The 27,916-nt window shown below is 39.0% G+C and overlaps 3 protein-coding genes across 4 annotated transcripts; 2 read left to right on the forward strand and 1 right to left on the reverse strand.

Annotated features, from left to right (window-relative positions):
• Positions 1-416: 416 nt before the first annotated feature.
• On the reverse strand, positions 417-12,786 carry edem3 (ER degradation enhancer, mannosidase alpha-like 3). 2 transcript variants are annotated; one of them, XM_061033293.1, is made up of 21 exons: positions 11,626-12,786; positions 11,476-11,521; positions 10,814-10,914; positions 10,573-10,612; positions 10,011-10,123; positions 9,663-9,816; positions 8,884-9,018; positions 7,360-7,465; positions 7,015-7,112; positions 6,555-6,680; positions 6,378-6,461; positions 6,029-6,112; positions 5,501-5,625; positions 4,833-5,004; positions 4,570-4,715; positions 4,339-4,483; positions 3,971-4,162; positions 3,604-3,769; positions 3,026-3,211; positions 2,593-2,640; positions 417-1,682 (listed from the first exon to the last, which is right to left on the reverse strand). In XM_061033293.1, the coding sequence occupies exons 1-21, from the start codon at positions 11,712-11,714 to the stop codon at positions 1,303-1,305; spliced, it is 2,736 nt and encodes a 911-aa protein (XP_060889276.1). In that variant the 5' UTR covers positions 11,715-12,786; the 3' UTR covers positions 417-1,302. The 2 variants fall into 2 exon arrangements, with proteins under 2 accessions (XP_060889276.1, XP_060889277.1); XM_061033294.1 differs by lacking the exon at positions 2,593-2,640 and having other exon boundaries at positions 11,626-12,783.
• Positions 12,787-13,424: 638 nt separating this feature from the next.
• On the forward strand, positions 13,425-19,454 carry npl (N-acetylneuraminate pyruvate lyase (dihydrodipicolinate synthase)). The gene is made up of 12 exons (XM_061033297.1): positions 13,425-13,590; positions 13,830-13,908; positions 14,162-14,235; positions 15,596-15,683; positions 15,801-15,858; positions 16,185-16,260; positions 16,438-16,530; positions 16,640-16,785; positions 16,902-16,948; positions 17,023-17,107; positions 17,196-17,235; positions 18,412-19,454. Exons 2-12 carry the CDS (start codon positions 13,844-13,846, stop codon positions 18,573-18,575), a joined length of 936 nt encoding a protein of 311 aa, XP_060889280.1. The 5' UTR covers positions 13,425-13,590; positions 13,830-13,843; the 3' UTR covers positions 18,576-19,454.
• Positions 19,455-20,903: 1,449 nt separating this feature from the next.
• On the forward strand, positions 20,904-27,548 carry sec22bb (SEC22 homolog B, vesicle trafficking protein b). The gene is made up of 5 exons (XM_061033291.1): positions 20,904-21,117; positions 23,413-23,522; positions 23,769-23,929; positions 25,146-25,292; positions 25,997-27,548. The coding sequence occupies exons 1-5, from the start codon at positions 21,043-21,045 to the stop codon at positions 26,149-26,151; spliced, it is 648 nt and encodes a 215-aa protein (XP_060889274.1). The 5' UTR covers positions 20,904-21,042; the 3' UTR covers positions 26,152-27,548.
• Positions 27,549-27,916: the final 368 nt, after the last annotated feature.

The raw sequence follows: 27,916 nt of genomic DNA on the forward strand, positions 1-27,916 counted from the left end.
TTCATCCCTGCTATCAGATTGACAGTAATGCTTTGCTGCTTCCTGAGTTTTCCAATTAGATATCTTTGTCATTTGTCAAATTATTAGGTATCCTCCTGCTGTTTTTCCAAGCATGTCTGTTGGAGGAACAAATGGGATTTTGAAAAGTAATTCTCACCTGACATTTTGAAGAGGCCTACTTCTGTTTTCTTGCTGTTACCATCCCCCTTGAAACATGCTCGGTTCTAATTATTCTGAGGGAAAAGGTGGTAGTTTCATTTTCCAATACGACAAGTCTTAATAAATCAATCATGCTTAAATCACAGGAAAGTAAAATATGCGAATATGCCATTACATTTTTTTTCCAACATCAAAATCCCACATTCAGTGTTCAAGTAGCATCCCATAATGTCAAAGAATCACACAAGTCTTCCCGACTTCCCTCAAGTTTTATTTTAATTCTTTATGTGAACTTATTGGCTTAGTTCTCCCACTTCCAATCAGTCAACAGCTACAGCATGACAGACAGATCATACAGCGCCCTCCTGTGGCTGTCTGCAGATGTGTGATCCATGTCACAGTGCTGCTGAGGGTGTGTCTGCTCCACCCGTTGTGGTCCAGAAGTTGTAGTCTGTGGGATGAACCTGAGCAATGCAGCACTTTATAGTTTCAGTCAATATATCTTGACAAATACATATTTACATTGATATATGACTTCATATATCCTCCAGAGAGAGTTTGGTGTTGAGTTTGTCCTCTATAAAGCCATTAAAAAAACTCTGCCATTTCCCCCCCGCCACATGAATCATTCCTTATCACACATCAATGTGTACATATGATTAGGCCCAAGATCATGACGAAAGTAAATGCCTCATCACCACATTTGAATAAAATTAATTGGTCGATGGATTAAGTAGTTAGAATGTAGATTTTGGACCAGCACTGATTTCAGTTAAAAGAGACAGAAATGCATAGAAAGAACAACAGTGTGAGATGAAAGTGAAAACTGAGAGGCTGTTTCAAAAGTCTGGTCCGTTCCATTGATGTTATTGTTACCACAGATTAACGGAAATTGTATGAGAAAGTGAGGTAAGAACCCTGGGCTCTCAGCCATCATCTACCAGGCTGAAATGGACTCCCTTATAGTCAAGAGATACAGTATGTGGGCTTTCTTGGCACGTGAAAGACACCTCCACAGTCTACTTAGCCTTCATCACATCGAGGCTGGTTTGAAGATGTGTTTCCATCAAGTTCCCCCCCCCCCCCCCCCCCCCACAGTGGGTATGAACCTGCAGTCACAGGTCACATCGTACCAGATGACTGTCAGAGTTCATCTTTCTCCATTTGCTTGAACGCCTCCAAGTCTTCCTGCCAATCAGCCAGGAGTTGGTCAACTGACTGGCTGCTTGAGTCTGTGTCGCGCTCTGGCTCCTCTCCCTCCTCAGAGTCTCTCTCCTCGCCGGGCTGAGCCACATCAGCCTCCTCCTCTGTTGGACTGGCTTCCTCCTCCGGTGATGTAACTTCTTCTGCAGGACTAGTTTCTTCTTCTATAGCGCCGACTTCCTCCTGTGATGGAGTAACCTCCTCCGGAGCCAGTTCTTCCAGCTCCAGTGTGCTCATTTGGGATTGGCTAACAGGTTCAAAAGAGGTGGGAGTTGTTGCCTCAGTTGCGCGGCCTTCCTCCGCTTCCGGCACGACCACACCTGAAAAGAAAGCAGGGGCGTGTGACGGAACAGCTTTATACAAATAGATGTGCAACCACAGATGCACAAACCCCTCTCCTCCTCCTCAGTCAGTAATCTGTACAACATGCCCTCTGGTCGCCATTCTAGTCAAAAATAGACGTGCTTTCAGCGGCTGTCAACTACAGCAGCATGATGCTGATGGTGAGTCATGTTTCCCACAGGATAAAGTCTTTCTCACATATCTGCACAACCAAACTGAGAGTCGACTGAGAAAAGAAATCTGGCATAAAGCAAAAGTGTGAATTTTGCACGGATGTGATTAAAAAAGGTTTCTGTTATAGTTTCTTAAAATGTAACTGCTTCCTAAACTGCAGAGTGGGAAGGTGTTATGGAAAAATGTGCCGTTTATTAAAGAGTTAACGGAACTACATTGTGGTCGGTCGTAAAGACAACAAGCAATTAATGAATGTAGCAATATGGCTTTTGGCATTTTTGGATAGAGTCTCAAGCCTGGTATCAAACAATTTGTTGACAAGTGTCTTTACAAAGTCGATCCTGGACCTACTGCTTTGTATGCTTCACAGTTTTCAGGTTTCGAGGCACTCGTTATGAAGTCTAGCCAACTCAACTAGTAGTAAAAAGACATTCGTTGGAAACCTAGCCATTGGTTTGCTCCAGTCTAAAAAAATAAAAATAAAAATAATGTCCCAAGCTATGATGAGAAAGATGACTAATGACAGCGCTGAGACTGCCATAACCTTTTCTTTTAAACAACAACAACAACAATGCTGTAGTCAGAGAGTAGAGCAGGAGTAAGGGGATGCAGAGACGAAAGAATTATTGCAAGGACAAAAAAACAAAGATACGCACAAATGCAGGGCTCAAAAATGTGGATGACATGCAAAGAAAGAAGTAAAGGAATACTTACTGCCCTCAATCAGGCTGCCTGGAAGAGGTTTACCTTTGAATATGGCTGCTACTTATCCAAAGTTGAGAGGGAGATGAAAAAAGAAGAAATACCAAGAAAGAGAGGAGAGGAAAGCCATAGTTACAGTCCACCACAGGGAATAGAGGGATTTGGCAAATGAGGATAAAGAGGAAAGGATGAAGATGAAATATTGATATGGGTGAAAACCTCCAACATCCACCATCATAATAACAGCTGGTGGGTGGCTGCGGAATGAGTCATGATCTACAAAAACTGCCTGAATCCCTGCAGCTCGTCTTTATTTTATGAAGCAGAGCACATAATGAGGCTCAGGCGCCAAAGACCGATAAGATCATTCTCATACAAAGAATTGATTAGAACAAAGACAGGAGTTTTAACAATTTAGGAGGTGTATGAGGGAAGGTTGCCACACCTCTGTCTCTGGCTTTGTCGCTCAGCAGCACCTCCACCTCCCTGTACTCCTTCAGCGACTCCAACAGGATGTTGCCCTCCTTGTGGAAGAGGAAGAGGATAGGCAAGGTGACGTCTTCAGTGTTGCGGCCATCCCCGGCCATTTGAAACAGAGGAGCTGTGTCACTGCTGCTGCCTTCGTTATCGTCTGGAAGGAGAAGAAGGGGAGAAAAAGTGAGAGATAGAAGAGCTGAAGCAAGCAGCACATGAATCGACTGACTTGGGACTGATCAATGGAGTCCTGAATCAAGGAAACATGTCTGTCAATTGCAGGTACCAGAATATGACGGGGATTGCTTATTATTAAAACAAGTAGTCTCAATAAGAGATTTTAACACCCTGTTTATGTGATGCTAAATGATTCACAACTACTAAGGTCATATATAAATGCATGTTATTATTATCAACATTATTGAGTTCTGCTTTACTATGCAGTGAAAATTTCTTGTGCAAGACCCTATACAGTTTACAAGATAATTCCTTTATTTATTCATTGGGTAGTCATCTTCTGTGTCTTGTTGCGTTGTTGCAGTCACTCACCGATGACTATGCCTCCGATGGCGCCAGCCTTCTGGATGTTTCTGGCCTTCTCTGCAAACATACACTGACCTCTCTGAAGCAGAGCGATGTGGCCCTGAACATACTCTTTGTTTGTGATCTCAGAACAGCCGCTGTACGGTTCAGCCACAGTCACAAAGCCCCGTACCTGCACACAGGAATAAAGAATGGGTTAACAAATACTATTAATGAATATTTTTGGTGCTATATGGGGTGTGTAGTGTTTCCATATACTTCTTAATGTCCTGTTCACTTTTTATCCAGTTTGAATAAGAAAACATATTCTATGAGAGGAAGGGCTTTCTTAGGAAAAACAAACTGGAAACCTGGCAGCTACAAATCCACTCACCCCGGTGGAACTTTTGGATAGGTCTGTGCCAAACTGTGCCGGGCCTGCAGTCAGCACAACCCTGCCAAAGAACGGATGTGAGACAATCTGAATGGCTCTGGGAGGCAGCTGCTCTTTCTGCTGCTGGCTGGACAGCTCCATCATCTCTTGCATGAAGCGCACGCCATCCTCTGCTGCCACCGCACTCACCGCCTAGGTGTGGTGGTGTAAGGGTAGGAGAAGAGAGAAAAAGGAACAGGATTGTACATTGTACCCCTTTTCATTTAAAAAAAGAGAGCTAAGAACTAATATACTATTAAGAAACTGATATATTTAAGCATTGGATTATTTGTGTTATTTGTGTTTTCTATGCATTTGTAACTGTTTACCTGTGTAGCGTGCTGGACCAGCTGCACCCGGCCATCTTTCAGGTGAATGAGACTGACTCCCATCCTCCTAAGCAGCTCAAGATGTTCGGGGTTGTTTGCCATGAAGTCCTGAGCCCTCAGAGGAGGACGGCCCATACCGGGCTCCCTAGGGGGAAGTAATACATTGAAGTAATACATTACATTTTTGATCTGATAAACTTTTAACCTGGTCAAATTTTAATGAATAAATACCTGTTGGGGACAGGACGGGGGCAGCTCTTGTCCACAGCACTTCGGATCGGATCTCTAAGGTTACGAGGGAAGGCGGGGTCCGGAAATAGAAGGCGGGTGTTCGGGCATGTCCAATCAAAATTAGAGTCATCCAGCTCCTCCTCTGACTGCAGAATCAGATACAGATGATCATACTTTTAGAATGCAGATTTTGTTAAGAGTTGGAATGTGTATAATTGGTTCATCAATTTGCCAATTTTCATAGTAGTAGTTCATGGCATTACCGTTTTGTTTGAGGGAATAGATGATGAGTGAGGGGCTGTGGAGAGGGACAGGGGTAGCAGGTGGGCCTCGGTTGTGAAGACGTAGTCCTCCACATCAAACACTAAGTCCTCCGCATCAGCAAACAGCAGGAAGAGATATTTGAACATCTCAGCAAGGAAGAACGAATCCATCCTGACAGGAGAGAAGAGGGCTTAAATGTTTTTCACAGGGCTAATTTAGAGATCCTATTAACTGGTGGTTAATTTATCAGAAGCCTGAGATAATAGCAGGCTGACATTTAGTCACATCATAAGCCAATGTTTTCCACACATAGCCGATACTCAGGTGGGCCGAGGTATATAAACGGCCAGATAAGTATATTTGCCAGCTGTTCTTCTGTAATTGTGATCCGAGAGAGAGTGAGAGGGAAAGGAGACATAGAGAGACAAAGCACAAGAGAGAGGTATGTCCCTCCTGTAAATGCACTGATTGAGAGAAGAGAAGTGCAGGTGTGTTTGTGTGTAGATAAAAGAATGAAAGGGAAGACGAGCAGATCAAAGGTTGTTTGTGACACGCTGAAATAAATGAGCGAATAAAGCAGCTCAAATTCCCCACATGTGAAAAATGTCTGAAAGGTGTCTGAAGTTGGTTCAGCAATCTGTACAAATAAAAGTCTTTTGATCCTCACCTGTCTTCGTGGCTCCCGGTGCGTACGTCCTTCATGGCAGCGAAACCGCAGGGGACACGGGCAAAGCGGTTGAGGTTATCCAGGATGGTGCGACCTGCCTCCAGGTAATACGGGTCTCCTGTGGCCTGGGTGGAAGAGAGGACAGTGAGATCATTACAGAGGACAGTACATGGAGAAGGCTTCAGTGAGATACAGTCAGACACTAAGATTTAACTCCTAAGGCAAGTGATCACAGAGTTTTATCATATTATGTTCCTTCTTACATTTTTACCAGACACCACAATGCCAAAGGCAGATTATTATAATGTGATAATTATGGACTGTAATTAGGGCTCACTATGCTGACGGCTGCTTCATTACTGCAGAAATGGAGATGGTGTTTCTAAAATATTGAAAAAGAGGAGTCCTAGTGCCCTTTGAGACTGTAGTCAATGTAAAATAATTGAAATCAAACTCCATCTTATCAACATAACCACAATCGAGTGCATGAAAACATCTGCGTCGTGTCGAGTTTCCTTGAAAAATTACCTTGTAAAGGAAATAGGTGCTCTCTGCAAACTCAGGCCTCAGGGGATGCTGCGCCCAGTGTACCCTGAAATCAGTAGTGAAGGCCTGAGGAGAAATGGAGAAAAGGACGAACGGGTCAGCACATCCATCCTAAGCATTGTAGTCAGAACAGTTGGATGAAAAATAATATGGAACTGTAGTGCATGAAAGACAAGATTGTTCACTGAACAGTTCTGGTTGACCACATAAGACATATTGGTTATTTTAGGCCATTGTCAAAAATAACAAGTTATTATTTTGTGAATCAGTTAAATATAAAAGTTTATATATTGAACAGGTGGATGGAGAGAGAGAGAGAGAGAGAGATCACCTCTGGGAGGAAGTTGTGTTTCTTCGTAACTTGATACAACATCTCATGAGTCTCAATCGCAGGTCGAATATCTCCCTTCAAAACCTGGGACATGAGGTTTTTTTTATAGACATTATAGACAAAATTAACAAGAAAATATAATTAAATTGCAGGTTGAATTCATATATTTAATCTGACCTGCAGTCCTGGGAAGAAGGCAAGCAAAGCGTCCATCCAGGTGCGAGCAGGGAGGAGAGGTTTGTGGATGTGGACATCCAGCAGCAGTGGAGGCTGGCTTATGTATTTCATTATAGATGCATAGTGCTAAATGGGACAAAACAAGTGGAAGGATTGAAGATATAATAACAGTCTTAAGGTGCTTGTGAAATAAACAGAAGTGAAAAATAATCAATGTGGCCCTTTGGTTCAAAGAACAGCTTAAGAAACTAATAATTAATAATCTGGGCAAACTTTTTAAAGAATTATTTAAATATTATCTTCTGCACTGATAACTTAACAGAGTCCTGAAATTAAACAATTAAGAGCACAAGACTGCTTTCAATTGGAGATGCTGCCTAAGTGTCTAAGTGCTTTCACGCAGAAAGAGAGGCATCAAATTACTCTCATCCCGTGTGTGTGTGTGTGTGTGTGTCCTCACAATGTTGAAGCGCTGCAGAAACTGATCATCTCCCAAGAGGACGTAGGCTTTTAGCAGGTATTCATAGTATGAGTCAATTCCTGCTCCAACTCCACTGTCTGAAGAAAGACACGATCAAAGATGCCTCTTTCAATACAGAGAAATCAGTTGGCAAACAAAAAAATCTGCTTTTGCACAAACCCCGTTTGAACAGAACAAAAGACACCCAGACTGCTAAAATTGTAATCCAATTTGTCTTTCCTTGTCTCCTCATCACACCCTGCTTTTCCTCCTCCTAAATTCACCATCTTCATATTTCATTGCCTTCCATCTATCATGTTCCTCTCTCCTTCCCCCGTCTCTTACCCCTGCGCACCCACTCTCCAGAGTGGATGTTGATGGTGGTTCCCACAAGGTTGCTGTTTCTTTGTCTCTTCTCCCACAAAAAGTCCAGGGCTCTCCGGGCATGGGCCTGTGCGCGTGTGTGTGTGTGTGTATATGTGTATGTGTGTGTGCGTGTGTGTGTGTGTGTGTGTATATGTGTATGTGTGTGTGTGTGTGTGTGTGTGTGTGTGTGTGTGTGAGGAAAAGGAGAGGTGCATTATTGATTAAGAAATGGAAAAATCAATATGTGGTAGCTGTCAACTGTGAGAAAGATTACAGTGACTGAGTCTGAGCTTGATCAGCAGTCCACCACTGCCAGGCTCTAATACCGTAGGACAGGAAAAATATCAAGAAATCTCACAAATATTTAATATTTCACGATACTGCTGTAGACCCACTCACTATATCTTTATAAATAATATATAAAATACCACCAGTTTTTCCACATTTTTAACAGGTTGATCGATAATACTCAAGAGAACATCAGTTTCCCTTTCATAAAGTTGATGGTGTTTGGCTTATTTTAAGCTTCATATAGTAACAACTAGGAAATACATAAGTAGAAATAATGTAATTAAAGATGACTGACTTCCATTTATTAACTTCATCATACTGCCTCACTGTCTATGCTGGCTTACTGAGACACTTACATGGAACTAAAGTTGCAAAGAGATCAATCTTAAAAACAATGATTCCTAATGAACAAGATTAGATCAGATTCACACAAAGACATTTACAAACAGACAAACAGAAGAACTGCATACACTTGTGAGTGATGTAGAAATACAACTCAGAGGATCGGCACACTTAACTAAAACAAATCATTTATGATTTAAGATCAATGGATTTGTGTCACAAATACATCAACTCTTCATAAGGGTCCTAGTGGTCAAAATGATTCATGTGCTATGATGATACGACCACTAGAGGTATAGAGTTATATTTTGAGAAAATTCAACGTAATACTGATTATTCAATGTAAAAAAAAAACAGGGTGTTTTTAAAAAAAGAAGTGTCTCCATCCTGATCTAAAAATACAAAGGTTAAATAACAACAGTCACCTGGATTTGATAAACAGAGTTGAGACACCTGCAGGGTGTGTCTGCTCAGTGCTGATTACGTGGCTGTTCAAACAGCAGATGGCTTCTGAACGTTTGACAGTGGTGATAATATCTGTCACTGTATGGGATCAATGGATCATTGATATGCTAGCACAAAGTGTAAAGCCAGTTTTGTGTAATAATACAAATACAGAAATGTTATTTTAGATTTTAAGGTTACAATCTTTTATTAACATTCTGTTGCTATATTTGTATTCGCTGGTTAACTTAAATGTTTTGCTTCTGTATTTTTATTACCTATAATACAATAAGTTGAAAATCACAAATAATTCAAGCCAAATGTTAGCTTTTTGGACATCTGTTTAAAAAAAGAGCTCCACTAAATAGTAATGAACTACAGTTTGTAAGTAAGTAAATATCTTGTTATCTGATGAAAATGGGATACCTCAAACACAGGGTCACCGGTGAAGCGACTTAAGGCGGCAAATTCCAGGATGATGGTTCCTGCACAGGCAGTGCAGGTGTCTGTTTCTGTGCCTGTTCTCGTCTCAGGACCCCTGACACCATATTTCAAGTTCACCTGTCAAGCAGAAATAATAAGAAAGAAATAATGAAATGACACAATCTGCTGGTTTGAGACACATTTAGATTGCAAGAGATGGTGCATGAAAATGTCTGCGTTCAAAAGATGTGACAACTGTGATCAGTGAAGCAGAAAATTAAAGAATGTGGTCATGATCCGAGCAGATGTAGATAATATGTCATGTTACTACTGTATCTCTTAGCGTTATATTTATTATAACTTTTGTTTTAGCAAGATTTTATTCAAGGGGATTTGCTTCTATGACATACAGATTAAATGTATTATGACAAGTAGAAACTTTTTTTAAAAACTTGATGTTTCCCTACATTCAGGTAAAGTAGAAGATATTGTTTTACAATGATGATACTGAGACAACAATCATCTTACCTAAAAAAAAACACATATTTGTGATAGAGCAGGAGGAGTATTTTTATTCTATTTCTAAAAAACAAATTTATAAAAACAGAAAAATATTTGACTTCCCATAACGAGACACATCAAGCATTTATTTGAAACAGGTTTACTATTCCCCATCATTATTCCCAATCAAAATTATAACATGTGAAGGTTTGTTTTTAAGGGACAGATAGATATTGAGATATCAAGGGACTGGTGATAGTGTATTTTTGCCTGTGTCTCACCCTGGGATAAGGTAAGCCACTGCTGGTATTGAAGGCTGGCAGAAGTCGGAGGCCCAGATCTTTGGCCATGTGCAGGAGCTCATCCTGGTACCACTGCATGTTCTGTCCTCCCTCCTTCAGCATCACAGCCATGGAGTGCCCTCCCAGAAGGCCTCTGAACACACACCATACAAACCAAACGACAAAAATTATGAATTGAGAACTACAGAATTCAGAGTTTTCAATCATCAAAGTCTTTTAGACAGCTGTTTGGTTTTCTGCCTGCCAGAAAGAACATACAGCGTAAAACGTGGCAATGTTGATTTACAGTTTATTTTAAAGTATATTGATAGTGCAGTCCAATCTCACCCAAGGACTCGAATGTTGGTTTCGAAGACCGACACAACAATGTCGTTGTCCAGTCTAACATCCTTCAGCACCCTCCTCACAGCAGCCTCAAACTCCGTCGTCTTGTTCAAAAGCTGCGGTTGGAAATAACACGAGCATTAAAACCAGGAGTAAGTGAAGAACATTTTATTTTTTATTTCATTTTATTTTAAAATTTGAACAATTAAAAAAGAGAAATGAACCAACAAACAAGCAGACAGGCAGAAAAAGGTCAAATTTACAAACAGTGAAAAGCACAATGCCAAAGAAAACCCAGAATATTTTACAGAAGTTTGACTTTAGAATGATTTTGTAAAAGCCTTTGATATTTGTAATTTATGTGTTCCTAAAAATGTGTTCAGAATCCAGACAAGAATGTAATGGGACCTTTCCTTGTACCATGCTTATAAAACATCAAACTTTCTCCACCGAGATTTCTCACAATGTGATTTCATATTAAATAAAAAATCAGCCTGATATGAATAACCTCAAAAATGTGTTTAAAAGAAACTAAACCCCAAAACCAACAAACAAAAATCCTCACCACAAGAGTATCCAGAGTGTCTATGAGGGTTAGAGAGAACCTATCAGAGGGAGACAGAAGCTGTTTACCAACGGTGTGGACTGTCCACACGATAATCAAGTCCATCTTGTTCAACAGAATTACAAGTATTCCTCATTGTACATCATACATCCCTGCCACGTTCTCAAAGCAATGTGTTAACATATCTGAACCCACGTCATCAATGGTCCATTATTGCATTAAATCTCAAGGAGCAACTCACATTCCCAGAGCATCGTCTACGTCACCTCGACTAGGTTCAAGCCCACGTACTCTTCCTCTGCATGTTAGTGGCATCAGCTCGTCTGCTGGGTATGCATGGTCCTGAAAGATACACACAAACACACTTCAACGACATGTTTTGACACTGAATGCTGTTTTTCTTCTTAGGAGTGTGATGAGACCTTGGATCTTTAAAATTCTGCTTGATAGTTCATGAAATCCAACATGAAAACATTTCCTAAAGCCATCTGACGAGTGATTTTAAAAGAATAATAAAAGCAAATCAAAAGTGTTTTTACACCTTACCTACTCAACTATAACCAGACCATTTCAAAATGTTCTCCCGGGCAAGGAATAAGCTGCTAAATTGTCCAGAATCAAATAAGTATATCAAGGGCAGGCTGCAGCAAAAACCTTTTTACATTCCTGTGAAGTACTCGGTGAAAATAGAAGAAGGACATTTCATACAGAAAGTTACTAGATGTACTTCACAGGAGCAAAAACATACATATAAACTTAAAATATGAGCATAAAAACAAACAGAATCAAGCCGATAGGTGTGTGCACAAGCAAGTCAAGTGCACAGCGGTCTGTTAAAAAATAACAGCCCAAACTAAAAAGAGGGTTTTTTTTTATACAGCAGTATTAAAATAAACAACTTACCATATAATTCTGATACGCATGGTCAAACATCTCAACCACTTGGTTCCTTTGATGAGGGAAAACATAGATGCACACTTTCAGAACATATTCTCTGGAGGGAAAGTGTTTGTCTCACTTAAAGCTCTGAAGATGTGTTTTTTCTTTACTCACCTCAACTTGCTCTTTTCCTCCTGTGACATGGTATGTCCAGGGCTGCACAATGCTCCAAGCAGCACCAATACGAACAGTACAGCTGTCATAGTGGCAGCTGTGCAAGATCTCAAAAAATGTACAACTACAGTTTGGCTCTCAGCTCAAACTTATAAAACCACCCAAGAATCCGATCCTGCACACTTCCATTAAGGCTTTATATCAGAGATCATGTTGAAGCTTTTCTTTAAGATGTACCACCTGATCAACAACTGATACTGGAGAGCATCATAGACACATTATTGCTGAGTTAGAGTCGACGCAACTTAATCTCCACCTATTTGTATCAGCAAACAGAACTATGAGTCAAAGAGCAAAAAAAAGCTTTAAAAGGTCAAGTCGTCGAAACGGAAACGACGTTTGTAGGAATGTTGCTAATTCAAGTAACCATATGTCAATGTGTAACTTACAGAGATGTAGCAGGCAGCCTCTGTACTTCAAAGTTGATCCAAACCCTGTCAGAAAAGTTGTTTGGTAACCTGTTTACTTTTCCCAGCTGTAACCCGGACCTAACCCCACGTGTGGCTTACACTACATGTTACTCTGCAGCAATTATATCTAAACATGTAAAACTATACAATAATGTTACAGATAAATGCATCGACAAACTACCACTTTCAGCTTTAAAGTTTTCCAGCCACGTCGTCATATTTGAGAGTTTCTGTAAAGCAAACAGAGCGACGCAGATTGAAGAGTCCCTGTCTTATTATTAATGATAATAATCCCACTCCTCAAATGATTTACTCCACATAATCTAATGTTAAAACACATTCAAAATAAAAGTTCAAGTTCACACCAGCTCCTGTTATCACCCTGCTTTACTGTAACCCTTTATTAAGTTAATTATTTCCTCTATTTCTCAGCTGGAGCGAGAAGAAGCCTCTACCTCTTTACAGGCTTTAATTAGCCACTTAGCCTCCTGTGCTAAATAGACCGGCTGACGACGACGGACACACCAAAATACATGGCAAATGAACAAAAAACGCCTCCATTTAAGGGCAGCGGGCCTAAACAGACTATATTTTTTGTCCTTTGCGGTATAAATTGTATAATCTCACCGTAAGCTACACTTTCGCCGAGCTAGCCTGCCTTCACAACCGGATACCGTTTGCGACGAAAACGTCAACACATCCGCTTCCTGTATCATTGTGTTATTTTGCCCTGAGTTTACATCTCAGGTTGCAATCTGTTCCTCGTAGGCAGGCTGAAAAATTATTTTCTGTTTTTAAGGATTTGCAGACCTATATTGGTCTGGTAAGAAAATACAACATGAACCTACTCATAAGAAGTCGCTTAATAGCTTTATATAGTTTGCAATGCAGCCGAAGCAATCACCTATAAGTCTATTACGAGGGGAAAATACCAAATCTTTTATGATGTCATTTATGATGTCTTCCAGTAGGCTCGGAAAAAGTTTGCTAAACGCTTCTTTAGTTAATTCTTAAGAAGTAGCAGCATGTTATTTCTGATAATACAATATTTTTGTTGATTTTTTTTTTTTTTAAATAAGCTCCAAATATATCCTTGCTACTAACAGGGGCTCCTGCAATTATTATTGCTGTTCTTGTATAAAAACTGTTTACGACACGTTGTGAACGCACCGTTAATATTTAGTAAATAAAAGCAAATCTTAACCTCTGTATATGTTCTCAGAACCACATTACATACAGTCGATACGTGAGCATTTATCTGTTTTTTTATTCATGCACAAAGTTAATTTTAAGCTTGTTTTTTTATTATATGCTTATTTCTTTATTTGTTAACTACATGTCCCAGATAACTTTGCGGCATCACTTGACGCCGAGATTTCACTTCACGTGACAGCTACATTATTAAACCCCAAACCGGTATCTGAGACAACAAGTTTGCCTTCAGAGATAATTGTAGTCTGCAGAGAGTACTATTAACAGCACCGGTCCGTAACGGGTAGGCTTGAAATGTAATAATTACTAAAATGTTCAATGATGTGTTTTATTCCCTCTTATATAGGCCGACATGGATTGATAAATCTCTTGATTAGTTTTATTAAATAGTCTATCGTGTCGGTGCATCATGCAACATTTCAGATTTAAACTTTTTACGAAAACATTGTGCGTGCCATGTATTTGTAGCCTAACTTGTATGTTATTTACTTACATCTGACATGCCCGAATTTTTTTTTTTAGATTTCAAGGAAGTCATGTCTGCTCCTAAAAAGCCAACAGGACTTGTTGCAGCCACATTTACCCCACTAACTACACAGGGGTAAGCATTTTTTAAACCACTTCCCTGTTCTGCCTGTTTTTCTATCATTACAGCACTTATTAATGTGTCTGCTGTGTAAGATGAAACATTCGGTTCCTCTGTACAAAGTTTAAAAGTGAAGCAAGTGTAAATTATAAAATGTGGCCATAACGGGCCTTCTTTCCAATCTCTGTAGTAGACATCAACTATGACATCATTCCTTTTTTTTTTGTGCAAAACATTGCCTGTATGTTTTAAAAATTTCCCAAAACAGTGAAATCATCCTATCAGAAATTGGACCTTATATTGACTACTTGACAGAGAAGCAAGGTGTACGTAACATATTTGGTAAGCTCACGTGACCTTTTCTTTCTGTTATAATTAATCTCTGAATAGCTGCATAGTGTGCAATTCACACATTCATTGAGCTTGAGTGTCATTTCTAAGAAAATGAAAACTAATTGAATTGTCCATTTATTTAAAGAACTTCATAAAAATACCAGCTTTCAGTTGAGATTTTTTAAAATTATAATCCCAGTAGTATTGTTTCCCTATCAACCCCCAAAACCAAACCCAGTGTATCCTTTATTACAGTGCAAAACCTTCCATTTAAAACAACAGCACAACAGTCACAACAGCCATTTTTTTTATTATTATTTCTTTTAAATAAATGCATTGTAAACATTTATCACTTTGTCCCAAATTCATAGCCTACATCAGCAGTTTTTATTTGTGTTGTGTCTAAAGTGTATTGACCTTGACACAAAATAAGGACACTTCATCAAGTCCTGCAACAGGTTATACATTTTTACATCCGTAATTAGTTTTTATATTATTTATATTAACAACTTCAAACAGAAACTCAGCTTAGATAAGGCAAAGTGATATGAAGGCTGCCCTTTTCTTTGCATTCATCAAGGCTAATCATTGTTTTCTTAGTGTCAGAAGTGATGACTGCGTCATTTACACTTCTCTCCCAACCAGTGAATCATTCAAGTTTGTGCTGATGCTACGTATATATTCTATATATTGTGTGTGTGTGTGTGTGTGTGTGTGTGTGTGTGTGTGTGTGTGTGTGTGTGTGTGTGTGTGTGTGTGTGTGTGTGTGTGTGTGTGTGTGTGTGTGTGTGTGTGTGTGTGTGTGTGTGTGTGTGTGTGTGTGTGTGTGTGTGTGTGTGTGTGTGTGTGTGTGTGTGTGTGTGTGTGTGTGTGTGTGTGTGTGTGTGTGTGTGTGTGTGTGTGTGTGTGTGTGTGTGTGTGTGTGTGTGTGTGTGTGTGTGTGTCTGTGTCTGTGTGTGTGTGTGTGTCTGTGTACTGTTAGACAACAAGAGGATTTTCATGCTACTTCTTCCTCTTTGTGTGTTTTATGTCTTTTCTCATCTCATGATAATTGTTTGCATTACCCCTTGTTACCCAAAATTGTGGTGATGGATCCCAGGTTTTATATTTCTTTAAAAACCTTGTTTTCCTTTGCTTGGCTGAGGGTCTGAAGGTATCAGATATATACATATGTCTTAACACCATGCTTGGTTATGGCTTTCACTTTGCTTTGTTTCCATTGTTTCTTTTTAATGTTGTATGTTAGACTGCCCTGTAATGCATTCTTTTTTGTTTTCTTTTCTTGCCTTCAGATATGCTTTAATTATTTCTTAAATTATTTAATTATTAAATTACTCTGTAAATAAGAACATACTTCCCTTGCATTCAGTCAATGGCACCACCGGAGAGAGCATGTCCCTCAGTGTTGCAGAGAGGAAGAAACTGGCAGAGGAGTGGTGTAGTAAAGCAAAGGGAAAGTGAGTCACGACACTGTCTTTTTGCCTGAATTTTTCGAATTATTTATCATTTATTTCTCCAATGCAGAGGGAATAGATGACAACTTGTCAAATGCATTTATGTTTTGGTCACTACAGAATGGAACATGTGATTGTGAATGTTGGCTGCTTGAGTCTTAAAGATTCCCAAGAGCTGGTGAGTTGCTGCTTTCATGTGGTATACAGTCAATTGAACATTCAGCATGAAAATCTATGACTTCATAGGGTTTTAAGGCACAGCTTTATTATGGCTCAACAGAGATTGATAATTTGTTAGTTACTGAGCTTTAGAGATACTTAGTTTTGGATGCTGGCTGAGCTCAGATGGTGGAGCAGGCACTTCTTGAACAGAGGCTAAAGTCCTCATTGCACTGGTCACAGGTTTGACTCACAATCCGCTATTATGTGCCTGCCATTTTCAAAAAAGAAGAAGAGATACTTAGTTTTCATTGTCCTTCTCCCAATGTTAATTTCCCTATTCAGGCTCGTCATGCAGCAGAAGTTGAGGCTGATGCAATTGCAGCCATGGCCCCCTTCTTCTTCAAGCCCAACAATGCAGGCATGTGATGGTTTCAGTGGGATGCATGCAATACAATTTTTGTAAAATGTTCATGCACATAAAAAATAACAACATTATCCATGTCAGAATTGTACCTGTCAAGCTTGATTATTAAGCAAAACCAAACGTAAATTCTTAAAATATACATTTCTCTCTCTCTCTCTCATCCTGCCTCAGATGTGTTGAGGACGTTCCTCCAGGAAGTGGCTTCAGCTGCCCCAACTCTGCCTTTCTATTATTACCACATCCCAAGTCTCACTGGTGTAAATGGTTCGTGTCATTTAAGATACATTGATTGATAAACAGCGAGAGTTTATTGATGTAAAATACCAGACCATATTATCCTGTCTGAGATGTTGTGGGGTTGTTTTTTTGACAGTGCCTGTGAGAGATCTGTTGGAAGATATTCAGAGTGTCATTCCCTCCTTCAGAGGTGTGAAGTTCAGTGGGACTGACCTGATGGACTTCGGCCTTTGTGTTAGCTACAGTCCGCCTAACTGGACAATATTTTACGGCGTGGATGAGGTCAGCATTTTCGTCCTCTCGATCTGCTTTGGTCCATTAAATTTGTGCTTATTTGCAAAATGATGTTGTGTGACCCCGCTTGGAAACCTTAAACAGCTCTCTGTCTTTTTTCACAGCAACTGCTGTCAGCCCTGGTGATGGGAGCTCAGGGAGCAGTTGGCAGGTCAGTGTGTGATCCTTTTTCTCTTTTCATTCTCTGTCCTCAACAGTTCATTTCCATTTTTTTTTTTATTTCAGCACTTATAACTACCTAGGATCTCATATCAACAAGCTTGTATCTGCATTTGAGAAAGGTGATCTTGTAGAAGCAAGGACAATACAGGTGCTGTTTTTCTATTTTCTATTTCCAAGCTTTGATATTTTCTGACAATTTTTGTTGACTGACATCTTTGTATGATTTCCACAAGCAGTTCAAGCTGCAGGAACTTCTGAAATATGCCAAAACATTTGGTAAGTAATTGCTGTGTTGTGATTTATTCTACCCAACTATGTAGATTTATCTATGCTCTTCTATTATACCAGTCTTTCTCTATCGTTGACACTTTACACACAGTGGCCATATTTCTCTGACATCACACTCAGGGTAGGAGTCTCTAATGCAGATATAATGATTTACTACCCTATAAATTAAGGATATCTGACGAAAGCAATTATTTCATTACTTCTTGATTGAATTCTGAAGAGACACTGGGCTATATTTCCAACCACAAAAATATTTTTAATAACCCACAAGGTCCCATTGGACAACAGTTAATGTTAAGGGTAGCTGAGTGGCAATCACCAGCAAACACCATGGTGGCATTTTACCACTTCCTTTCTTACCATTACACATACTGTACATGTATGCCTTTCCTATCATTGCGTTTTTTTATTACTTGAAATATGGCCAGAAGTCCATCCAGCAATTCTCTTTTCATGTATTTCATTTGCTATAACAATTAAATTAATTAAATAATGCAGTGATATTAATAATTAGCATGATTCCTTTAACAATGGATCACAGCTGTATAGCATTGTAAAGGAAATCCAGCTCCCACTCTGAGTGAGGTGTCAGGGGAAGGTGTCATGGGACTATATTTCAAAAGTAAACAAACATGTTGAATTACCCATTCGCCACTGTAAAGTTATTTTAGCTCTTAAGCTATCATCAGGTAACAGCGTTGGTAAGCATTTTACCTCTTCCTTGCTAACCGTTACAAAGGAATTTACACCCTTCTTGTCTTGTTGTACAACCCATTCCAAAAGTAATATTGACATTCATCCACTTTCTAGCCAACAGTTAAATTAGGTGGCCGGGGCAGAATGCAAATGAGCTGTTATCCAATGCTAACTCAGACCTTAGCTAAGAGTTCAATATGTTTGTTATTTTACATGACATATGGTCAGATATTCACCAGATATTCAATTCAATTGACACGCAGTGTAAAGATAATGTGTAGCCTATAATTCTCTACGTTTATAGGACTCAGGCTACAACTTAGAACATAGCGGTATGCCTATGTTTGGTGAGTTTCTTAAGCTTTCTATATCAACCTGTTACACTTAGCTGGTACAGCTTCCCACTCTGAGTAGGATATCAGGGGCGAAATGGCCGTCTTGTAAATAAGGTGAATTTGTCATTGGCAGGTTTTGATCTGGGAGTGAACAAGCAGCTGATGATCCAGCTGTCAGGCTTGACTCTGGGTCCTCCTCGTCTACCTGTGAAGCCATGTCCTCCTGCACACGCTCTGTCCATCGCACAGAAATTTCAAAGTATCTTTCCTGAGCAAGATCAATCTGAACTGAACTGAACACTTAGTGCAAAAATCAATGCTAAATAATCTTTTGGCAATGTTGTACTTTAAATCTGAGATAATCTGGAACTGCCTCTCAAGGCTATGTGTTCTTGATTTGATACTTTTTTTAATGGGAAATTGTTTGAGTGACAACATTTTACTGAGTCACTACTCCTCGTACTGAAGACACACCAGATAAGAGTATTTTAATGTGTTAATCATTTTTATTAAAACTTCAGTGTGTGATGTGTGTGAATCACACATTGCTTCACAAAAGGTGGCATGCACACACAAGGCAGTATTATAAACCTGTTGTATTTACAAAGACTACTTAATACAATTTACTGAATTTAAGTACTCCAAGCCCTGTTTGGTTAGTCATAGAAAATAACATTCATAGAAACGATCAATGATCACAGTGAACTACTTGAAAAAAGGAGTTAAATCTCTAACTTCCTTGTTGATTTTATTGTTCTGGTTTGTTAAATGTCAACTGTTCCAATTGGGAAATAAAAGGCTGTTTTGGGAAAGGTTGGACCTTAAACTGATTCCATCAGAGTGAGGATAACACAGACAGACAGAGAGACAGAGGAGGCATTGATCACTGTTTGATGAACACAAGTTACTGACACTCCAAGAAAAAAGGTGTTTGGATAATACACCCAAATATTTACAAGGGAGCACAGAACACTTTCAAATAGGATGCAGACTTCTTTTAAGTGAAAATGCATTCAATTGTATTCAATATCGACTTTATAAATGTCATCCATAAAGGGAAATATGTGTATTAAGATAATCTTTGAATTGTGTTTTTATAATCTCAGATTTAAAAAAAAAGATGAATCTCTAATTCTCACAAATAAATGTGCTGATCCATTTGTTTGTTCAAACTGATTTTTGTTTGTGTCTTTTTTTGGTTTATTATCACATCATATTAAGATACAATATTATAGTATACAGTACGGTAGTGTACCATATCAAATCGTATTGTATCATGAGTTATCCTACGATTCCCATCCCTAGTTTGTATTATTTCAAACTTACTAAAAATCCCTTTTGATATTTAGTCTATCTTTTGAGCACACATTCTCTAAGCTTTCTAGCCTTGAAGTATGCAGTATATGTGAATTATGTGACTTTAACTAAAACGTCTAACCATGCTAAAGATGGCTGGTTCTATTATATATCCACTTTGCGTATTTTATCTACTCATCATAGCTCGTGCCTTGTCTTGCTACCATAAAATGTTAGGCGGACAGCAGACTTTCTGTGTGGCACACACCAGGGGTCATTCAGTGGGGGTCTGCTGTGTCACGCCTTCAGACTTTCAGCCTGTGACAGCGACTCCCCATGGACACGCCCCATAAGACTGAGAGGTTGTGAGAGGTCTGGTAAACCATTGTGGAAGTCCTTTTCTGTATGGAGTTAGGAGGAGGAGGCTCACACTATGTTATTAAATGATAGGCCTCGTGAATATGTTGTCTCTTAGTTATGAATGTGTGTAAGTTGTGTATTAAGTGTTTACATATGCATGGATTTAGAAAGTGGCTGTCACACTACAATTCTAATGCCTGTTAGGCTGGATACTCACAGGGCTTTGTGTTGTTCTGTCCCACTGTATCATGGAAAAACATTGTCATGTTTTGATGGAGGTAATTCTGTAGAGCCATTTGCAGTTAATACATTTTTTTTTAGGAGAAATTACTTTACAGAAACCAAGTCGGATAATTACTGGATAACAGCATGTGGTGAAGGTGTCATAGATGCTAAGACTAAAAGTGAACATGACTGACCCCTGCTGCTTAAATCTGCGCCTACAGCTAATCAATAACCTGAGTCATTTTGAGCTTTGCTTGCCCTACAGGGGGAAAGATGATCAGAAAATGTGTGGAGCAAGAATGACATCATTCTGTGCAATAATGAGATGAAAAATATAGAGATGGCGTCTTTAATGACTCAACACGAGCAGAAACAGAGGTAAAGGTCTACAAAATGTCAATTAAAACGTCATCTTGTCCTGACACGTTTCTTGTGTGAGATGGAAACTTTTTTTGTGAAATAGTTAGTGTTAACGTGTTAAAAAATCTGTATAAACCAAACACTAATTGAACTGCATACATACCACATATGAGCCATGCCCTTGCAATAATATTAAACCAACAACAACAATAATAATAATAAAAAATATAAAGTAGACCTATACATATACGTGAAACTTCCAAATGAAACAAAAATTAGTTAATTAATGCACTAAGGATCAAATTTGAGATGAACATTCAAGTCTACGTCTTGCGGAACATTCTTTCTTTGACACAATGGGGGGACGGAATTATTTAGCTGTGGCACCCAAAGCTCTTGCGTTTCCGGCCAGCTCAGCGCATCAGCCCTGTGGTGTTGTCAGTTTACAGCCTGTCAAACTCTGGTCCCAGTTTACCTGTACGCTTCAGAGGGCGGCGGAGAAACACCCGGGCACTGCGGAGAGATGGTGCTGCTGACGATGATCGCACGGCTGGCCGACGGCCTGCCTTTGGCCGCCTCGATGCAGGAGGACGAGCAGGTTAACATTCATCTTTTCTTTGTGGTTGCTAGCTGTGTGTTTGCTGTTATCACCTGTGCATTACCTCTGAGATGATCAAATCATATACTGACACGTTAGCTAAAACCACTGGCTGTTGTAGGCCTGTCTACATGTACTCAGCGTAATGTTTAGTTTCTGACTAATTCTTCAGACGTGCAGACCAGGCTTCCTGAGTTTTAACCATGAACTATGCGGTAGCCTGCTGCTTTTTAATAAGCCTAACATTGGTCTTTGTCACATGAAGACATGTATGTATTGTCTGACATCATGTATCAAATTCAACTATTTTGTACCAAAATTACATACATTTTTATAGTTATCACATGCGGCCCCAATCAACCCTCAAGGTGGCCCTCAGGTAAATTTTGATATATCAATTAATTGGAAACATGAAGAAAACATGACAAAATCTGCCATGAAATCATGAAAACCAGAAGTATGTCCATAATAATATTTGATCACTGGTATATGTTGAGTTAAATTGGAGACAAAATTGACTGTAATCGTTTTTTGTATACTACAATTTGGCCCTCTGGCAGTGAGAATTAAATGAATGTGGCCCTTGCTGTGACCAAAGTTGCCCCATCCCTGATATAGCCAAATCATCTGGATACATGTATGTTGGCGCACAAGTCATAAGGACTGTTGTATACAAAATAACAATCCTTAAAGCTACATTATAAGGTTTTTTTTGTCTGGTTATGGCACAAAACAGAACTGAACACTGATGTCTTTATATGACCCTGAGACTGTCAGCCACAATATTGATTATTTCTACATAGTAATTATTGAATGCCTAAAACCGCTGGAGGGTGAGAGTTAGGCGTTAAAGCTGCATGCTGTGAACCCCCCTCTTTTTCTAACATTTTCCACTGTAAAGATTCTTGATGAGCAATGAACTTACTGTTAAAAGTAAGCAAGATGTGAATTTTGTTTAATAATAAAAAAAAAACTTATGTCACATAAACAGAATCCGTAGACATAGGACAAACTGCTTTGTCCACAGGGGGCGCCAAAATCGACACAATCTCAAAGTTCCTCACAGGAGCTTTAAATGATATGTCCCATTGCTTACTTTATCCACCAGGAGGCGCTGGCACATCATTTTCAGATAATTAGTTTGCTTGGAATGTTTGAATAACCAAGTGTCTGGGATTTTTTTGCAATAAAAGTTTGTTTATAATTTCTTTTGGTGTTAAAAAAATGAATATCACCTGGTGTTATATCGGGTTTTTTTCTTCTCTTAAACATTCCTTACTGGCCAAGAGTTTGTGTGCATGCTGTACTAAAACTGCAACGTCACTGGTTCTAGAGCGACTGGGAAGTTGATGACTGGCTTAAAAGTCCAGTATTTCTTTTGAATGGTCACATAATCGTGCTGACTCTAGGCCTATCGGGACAAATTGTTGTATTTCTGTGACTGGTCCAGTGTAAGACTTGTTGATGAGACAACTAACTGCCTGTAACATGACTTAGCAGTCACATTTGATTGATTAATTCACACATCCAAAATGTCAGTATGTTTCCTCTGATGCTGACTTTAGAAACACCGTTTACGTCTTAATAAAATGTTCTATTGCAACCTGTGACACAAACATAACCTCAACATGTGCAACATACTCAAATGGATGGCATTTTAAGATGTGAAGTTGCTCTAATTCTAACATCTTTCCCTCACTCTCTCATTTGCTCACACAAAGGGAAGTGAAAAGGTTTGTTGAGTCTCTGTTGTGTGCTTCAACATCTTACATGTGTGTGTGATGCTACAGTGTTGCTGTAAAGAACCATTCGCTAGAGTCATCATCAAGCAAATGACGAGACAAATCCCATCCGTCAGCCAAATGCTGTCATAAACACGTTTCTGTTGTTGTTGTTGTTGTTTTCAAACATGGCATGCAGTCTCAGATCCAGTCTGAGAGTCTCTGTGTGTGCTTATGCCAGCTAGTTATTTTCTGCACACATTCTGTGCCAGAAAAGATCACCAACAACCATATAGAAAACAATTTGGACTGTAGGCGGTTTCTGTTTTTGTCTGTTTTGTCAAACTCATGAACAAATTCCCATACATCTTTATTTTATTTATTTGTCTCCTTATTGGAGGTTAAACATTGAACTTTGCTTCTGAGCTCCCTTTGAATGTAGCACACACAAGTAAATCACCTGCCCCAAGTTTAGAAAGTATATTGTTTTGTAACAGAAGTGAGAGAAATTCATGGTAACTGACTGTTTTTTTTGTGTGTGTGTGTTTATTTTGTGTGGGTGTGTGTGTTTTAGCTGGGTCGGGACCTTCAGCAGTATCAGAGTCAAGCAAAGCAGCTCTTCAGGAAACTCAATGATCAGAGTCCAACACGCTGCACTTTAGAGGCTGGTTCCATGGCATTTCAGTGAGTATGAAACAAAACACGAGTCCAGTTAAAGAAATGAATTACTCAAGAATTTCACCAAATTTCACGAAGAAAACAATGTCAACACTTTCACTGATCAATGCCTGTTTTTAAGTGATTACACAACAGAGACGCTCTGAAAAAAAAAAAAACACAATTAATCTCCTTTTAACTTGAGCCTGCACCCTTGAAATGCTCATACCAGCCTCATGTTTCATTTCTCACATTTGACTGTTCAACTTGCAGCTATTTTATAGAGAAAGGAGTGTGCTACCTTGTGCTGTGTGAAGCCAGCTTTCCAAAGAAGCTGGCCTTTGCTTACCTTGAAGACCTGCAGGCGGAGTTTCACGAGCAGCATGGAAAGAAGGTGCCCACAGTGTCCCGGCCTTACTCCTTCATTGAATTTGGTGAGAAAACCCGAAAGGCAGGAACAACAAAGACACTGCTTGATTTCCTGTTCAAGTTTATGTTGCACTTCTGGTCACACCGCTGAAGTTAAATACAAACCTAGCAAAGTAGAAGGAAACTGTTGCGCTTCAGCAACTCCCCAAATGGAGGCTTTTTGAATGTGAATTTATTTATCTCTGACTGAGAGAAGGAGTCAACTGAATAAGATTTTAAATGTGTGGCTGTAGGAGTAGTCCTGCAATATTTATTCATAATATGTTTATGAGCATGTTTTGTAATGACTCCTGACAATAAGGAAAACAACTCATTTTAGGAATCCACTCTTTCTTTCTCCTGAAACTTAAACCTACTACTAATACTGAGTTTGTCAGAATTATTGAAGGAAATGGATAGTGTACAGATTTGATTAATAATAACATTATACACAAAAAATGTATTGAGTGTATTTCAATGGGATTTGCTTAATGATGTCGATTATCAATGACATAATAGAGTATGGCATTTCATAGAGAAACTATTAAAGCTGCTGTGAGGAGTTTTTAGCTGAGTATGAAACAAAATAAAATAAATATTGAAGCCTGTAAATGACCTACAAAAGCAAACAAGACCATCAGCGACAAGGTTGATCAGATCTATATACAGTAGTTATTTTTAATGCCTGAAACCACTGCCACAGGGTAGGTGTCAGATAAAGTGACAAAAACAGAAACAGCCTCTTTAATTTTCAAACAGCAAAAAATCAAAAGGAGTGATCTATTTGGCTGTTGAAAAAAAAGCAGGGTGAGATTTTATGTCAAACAACACTACCTAAACATGTACTGGCCAAACTCCACAAGGACAGAAGACATACCGCTTAGTTTGTCCATACGAGGCAAATCACAGGAGAGCCTCATGCAACTTTGTGAAAAGTTTGCAATTTTTTTACTTTTGAATTTCTTTTTTTTTTTTTTGCATTTCAGGTGAGTTCTGCATCACCTACTATCTCACTGTGCCTTGAAAAACAATGTTGAGAAGGGGGAGGAAGAAGTGCTCTTTTTAAATGCTCAAATGCATCAAGTAGATCTTCAATTTTAGTTCATTTTGTCTCCATTGAGAGAAGGGAAATTGTCTACCAGGACTGTGGAATAATAGATGACAGAGGTCATTTAAATTTGGCAGGCTAAATCATCCACAAGTTTCCATTAATTCATTTATTTTTCATTGCTCTCTCCCCAGACACCTACATCCAAAAAACCAAGAAATCGTACATCGACAGTCGAGCACGGAGGAATCTGGGCAGCATCAATACAGAGCTCCAGGACGTCCAGAGGATCATGGTGGCAAACATAGAGGAGGTGCTGCAGAGGGGAGAGGCGCTCTCTGGTAGGTCATCTATGGAAGCCCTGGACATGTATCCATACATTTTAATTACTCTGTTTTCCTGTGATAACGAGTATTGTCCGGTTGTTTCCTCGAGATCTACTTTGAATCCCCAGAGTTGGAAGGCAAACATAGGAATAGACTTAACTCATCAGCGTGGGCAATGGCAGCATGGAATGTCACGGTCTGGTCTGTCACAGTGACCAGACTATTGTTTCGTTTACTTGATTACCAGAAAATTATCCTATTATCACGAGAAAAGAAGCTCTGTTGTCTCGAGATAATGATATAAATTAATCAGTTGGGATTTGTCCTGAGATAAAGCGAACAATGAGCCAAGATCTCAAGAAAACAACAGAAACCAACTCATTATCACGAGAAAACCAACGCTATCTCGAGATTACAAGAGAAATGAGTCGAGATCTCAAGAACAGAACCAGAAAATCCCTTCTTATCATGGTTACAAGGAGTAAATACAATGTACATTTAGATGTCAGCCGAGGCTTTTCATAGTCATCCTTTAAAGCAGCATGTTTTTCTGAATATTAAAAGTGAGAAACGATGCTCCTCACACTCACTGATTTTGTTCTTCTCTTTATGTCATCCTCCTCTTTTTTCCCCACGCTCCTTTTGCCCCTGATTTTATTTTATTTTTTTATATACTTGTTATGGACTTTTCTCTTTCCTCCGGTTTCTCCTCCTTGCAGCGCTCGACTCCAAGGCCAGCAACCTGTCCAGCCTGTCGAAGAAGTACCGGAGCGACGCCAAGTATCTCAACACTCGCTCCACCTATGCCAAGCTGGCAGCCGGTGGTGTCTTTTTCATCATGCTCATTGTCTATGTCCGCTTCTGGTGGCTCTGAAAGAAAGAAAAGAAAAGAAAGGAAAGGAAAAGAAAAGAAAAGAAAAGAAAAGAAGGAGGTATTGAAGTGAAAAACGAGCCTGCAGACATTAAGAAAAAGCTGCCACTTTTGACTAAAACACAGGATCCCTGCTCTGAATGAGACTTTGCCGACCGCTCGTTTTGTCCTTGCCTGTCCATGGATGTCTGATCTGAATATAAATGATGTCATAATACATAGTTCTATTATTAACACATACAAAAATGCGGTAATCGTTGACCCGAGGGATAGATTAAAAGGAATGAGTGAATGTGTGTGTGTGTGTGGATTGTTTGCTTTGTTCTTGAGGTCGATTTTTAATGATTGGTTTTGAAGTTTGGAGGCAAAATGAAGAGGAAAAAAACATTTCTGTTTTGGTGACTTTCCAAAGCTGTACTGTACTGTAACCAGACTGATTTCATCTTGTATAGAAGTCTGATCATACAAGAAAGAGAAACAAAAAACATTAATGTTATTTATCCTGAGCACATCTGTACGTATCATGCACTCATAAACATTAGAATCATTACAGGAAGCACTTGTTGGGCCTGGACATAATAAGTTCAACAGTTAATAAAAAACTTACATTAAAACTAAAGCAGGTTAAAAGGCTCAACAACCAAATAAAAAACATTAAGTAGACTTTCTTTTTTTAAATATATGTATTTCAACTTGCTATTTTAATTGATTTGGGAAAGAGGAGGGGACTGATTCTTTTGTGTGAGATGGGTAAATACTGCTTCTTTTGGATATCTAGGGAGGGAAATTATTTATAAATCCACCTCTGAGACATTTTCTTTTAAAGGGGATTCATTTCTCACTAATCCTAAATTTAGTTAAGACGGTGAACCGTTACATTATTCTTTGAAAAGGCAGAGAACAACAATCCTGGCACTGTTTAATTTTACGAGCTCATAGAACCAATGCAACAATAAAAAATACAATGAAAGTGTTCATCAATAGGAATGATAATGATTAATTGATTAAATTATTCTTATTGTAGACTTTTGCGTCTAAAGGATGAGCCAAAAGAAGGCATGATGTAATAAGTGGGATGGCTTTTCTTTTTTTTTTAGATTAAAATTCAACATTCAACTCTTCCACCCAGCTCAATAAAGCAGCTCAATAATCTTCCAGCTGTCCCTATAACTTAACCCTATTCTGTTCCTCTTGCATTGTGACTGTGTGGATCAAAAAAAACACACATTGTAAAGACAAACTTGTGTCTGGTTGGGTCCTTTTATTTTGTATGAGGTTTACATGTGTAGACTCTGTTTAGAATTGTTTCCAGGCTGAGAGTAAGAGGTGTGTTCAAAGGACACTTTCTCTGTTTCTGTTCTGTCCGCTATGAATAAAATAATTTGCACACAACAAACCTCCTTTCTGTCAGAGCACCTTCAGTTAGACCGACGATTACCAGGTATAGTTGTAATATACAGTTTAAGTATTACAAGAAGAGGGGACAACAGGATTTTGACAAACCTTGAAATCTGGTGGTTCAAAAAAGTTAAAATCAGATTAATAATAATAATGTTTAATAAACATTGAATAATATGTTGATCACAAATACGAGTAGTAGTTGCTTTTGAATTTAAAGCGGCTGTGAACTTTTAGTTTGTTTGGAAGTTGGAGCCCCCTATAGACAAACTATGGAGCATAACGTCCTATTTTGAGATGATTTTTATTAGATATTAGATCACTCTTAATTTTAATTAATCTTAAAAGTCTGTATCTGGATCCATTTGAA

This window comes from Labrus mixtus, chromosome 3 (assembly GCF_963584025.1).
Source record: "Labrus mixtus chromosome 3, fLabMix1.1, whole genome shotgun sequence".
Classification (NCBI taxonomy): domain Eukaryota; kingdom Metazoa; phylum Chordata; class Actinopteri; order Labriformes; family Labridae; genus Labrus; species Labrus mixtus.

Bases quoted from the DNA above. Each gene is read 5' to 3' on its own strand.
- npl (XM_061033297.1), top strand. From the start codon at position 13,844: ATGTCTGCTCCTAAAAAGCCAACAGGACTTGTTGCAGCCACATTTACC. The intron at 13,909-14,161 runs GTAAGCATTTTT...TTCCCAAAACAG, and splicing joins ACCCCACTAACTACACAGGG to TGAAATCATCCTATCAGAAA. The intron at 15,859-16,184 runs GTGAGTTGCTGC...TTCCCTATTCAG, and splicing joins TTAAAGATTCCCAAGAGCTG to GCTCGTCATGCAGCAGAAGT.
- sec22bb (XM_061033291.1), top strand. From the start codon at position 21,043: ATGGTGCTGCTGACGATGATCGCACGGCTGGCCGACGGCCTGCCTTTG. The intron at 21,118-23,412 runs GTTAACATTCAT...TGTGTGTTTTAG, and splicing joins CGATGCAGGAGGACGAGCAG to CTGGGTCGGGACCTTCAGCA. The intron at 23,523-23,768 runs GTGAGTATGAAA...TTCAACTTGCAG, and splicing joins GCTGGTTCCATGGCATTTCA to CTATTTTATAGAGAAAGGAG.
- edem3 (XM_061033293.1), bottom strand. From the start codon at position 11,714: ATGACAGCTGTACTGTTCGTATTGGTGCTGCTTGGAGCATTGTGCAGC. The intron at 7,113-7,359 runs GTAAGAGACGGG...GTCTTTCTTCAG, and splicing joins TGGAGAGTGGGTGCGCAGGG to ACAGTGGAGTTGGAGCAGGA. The intron at 5,626-6,028 runs GTAATTTTTCAA...TCTTCCACCCAG, and splicing joins GCACCTATTTCCTTTACAAG to GCCACAGGAGACCCGTATTA.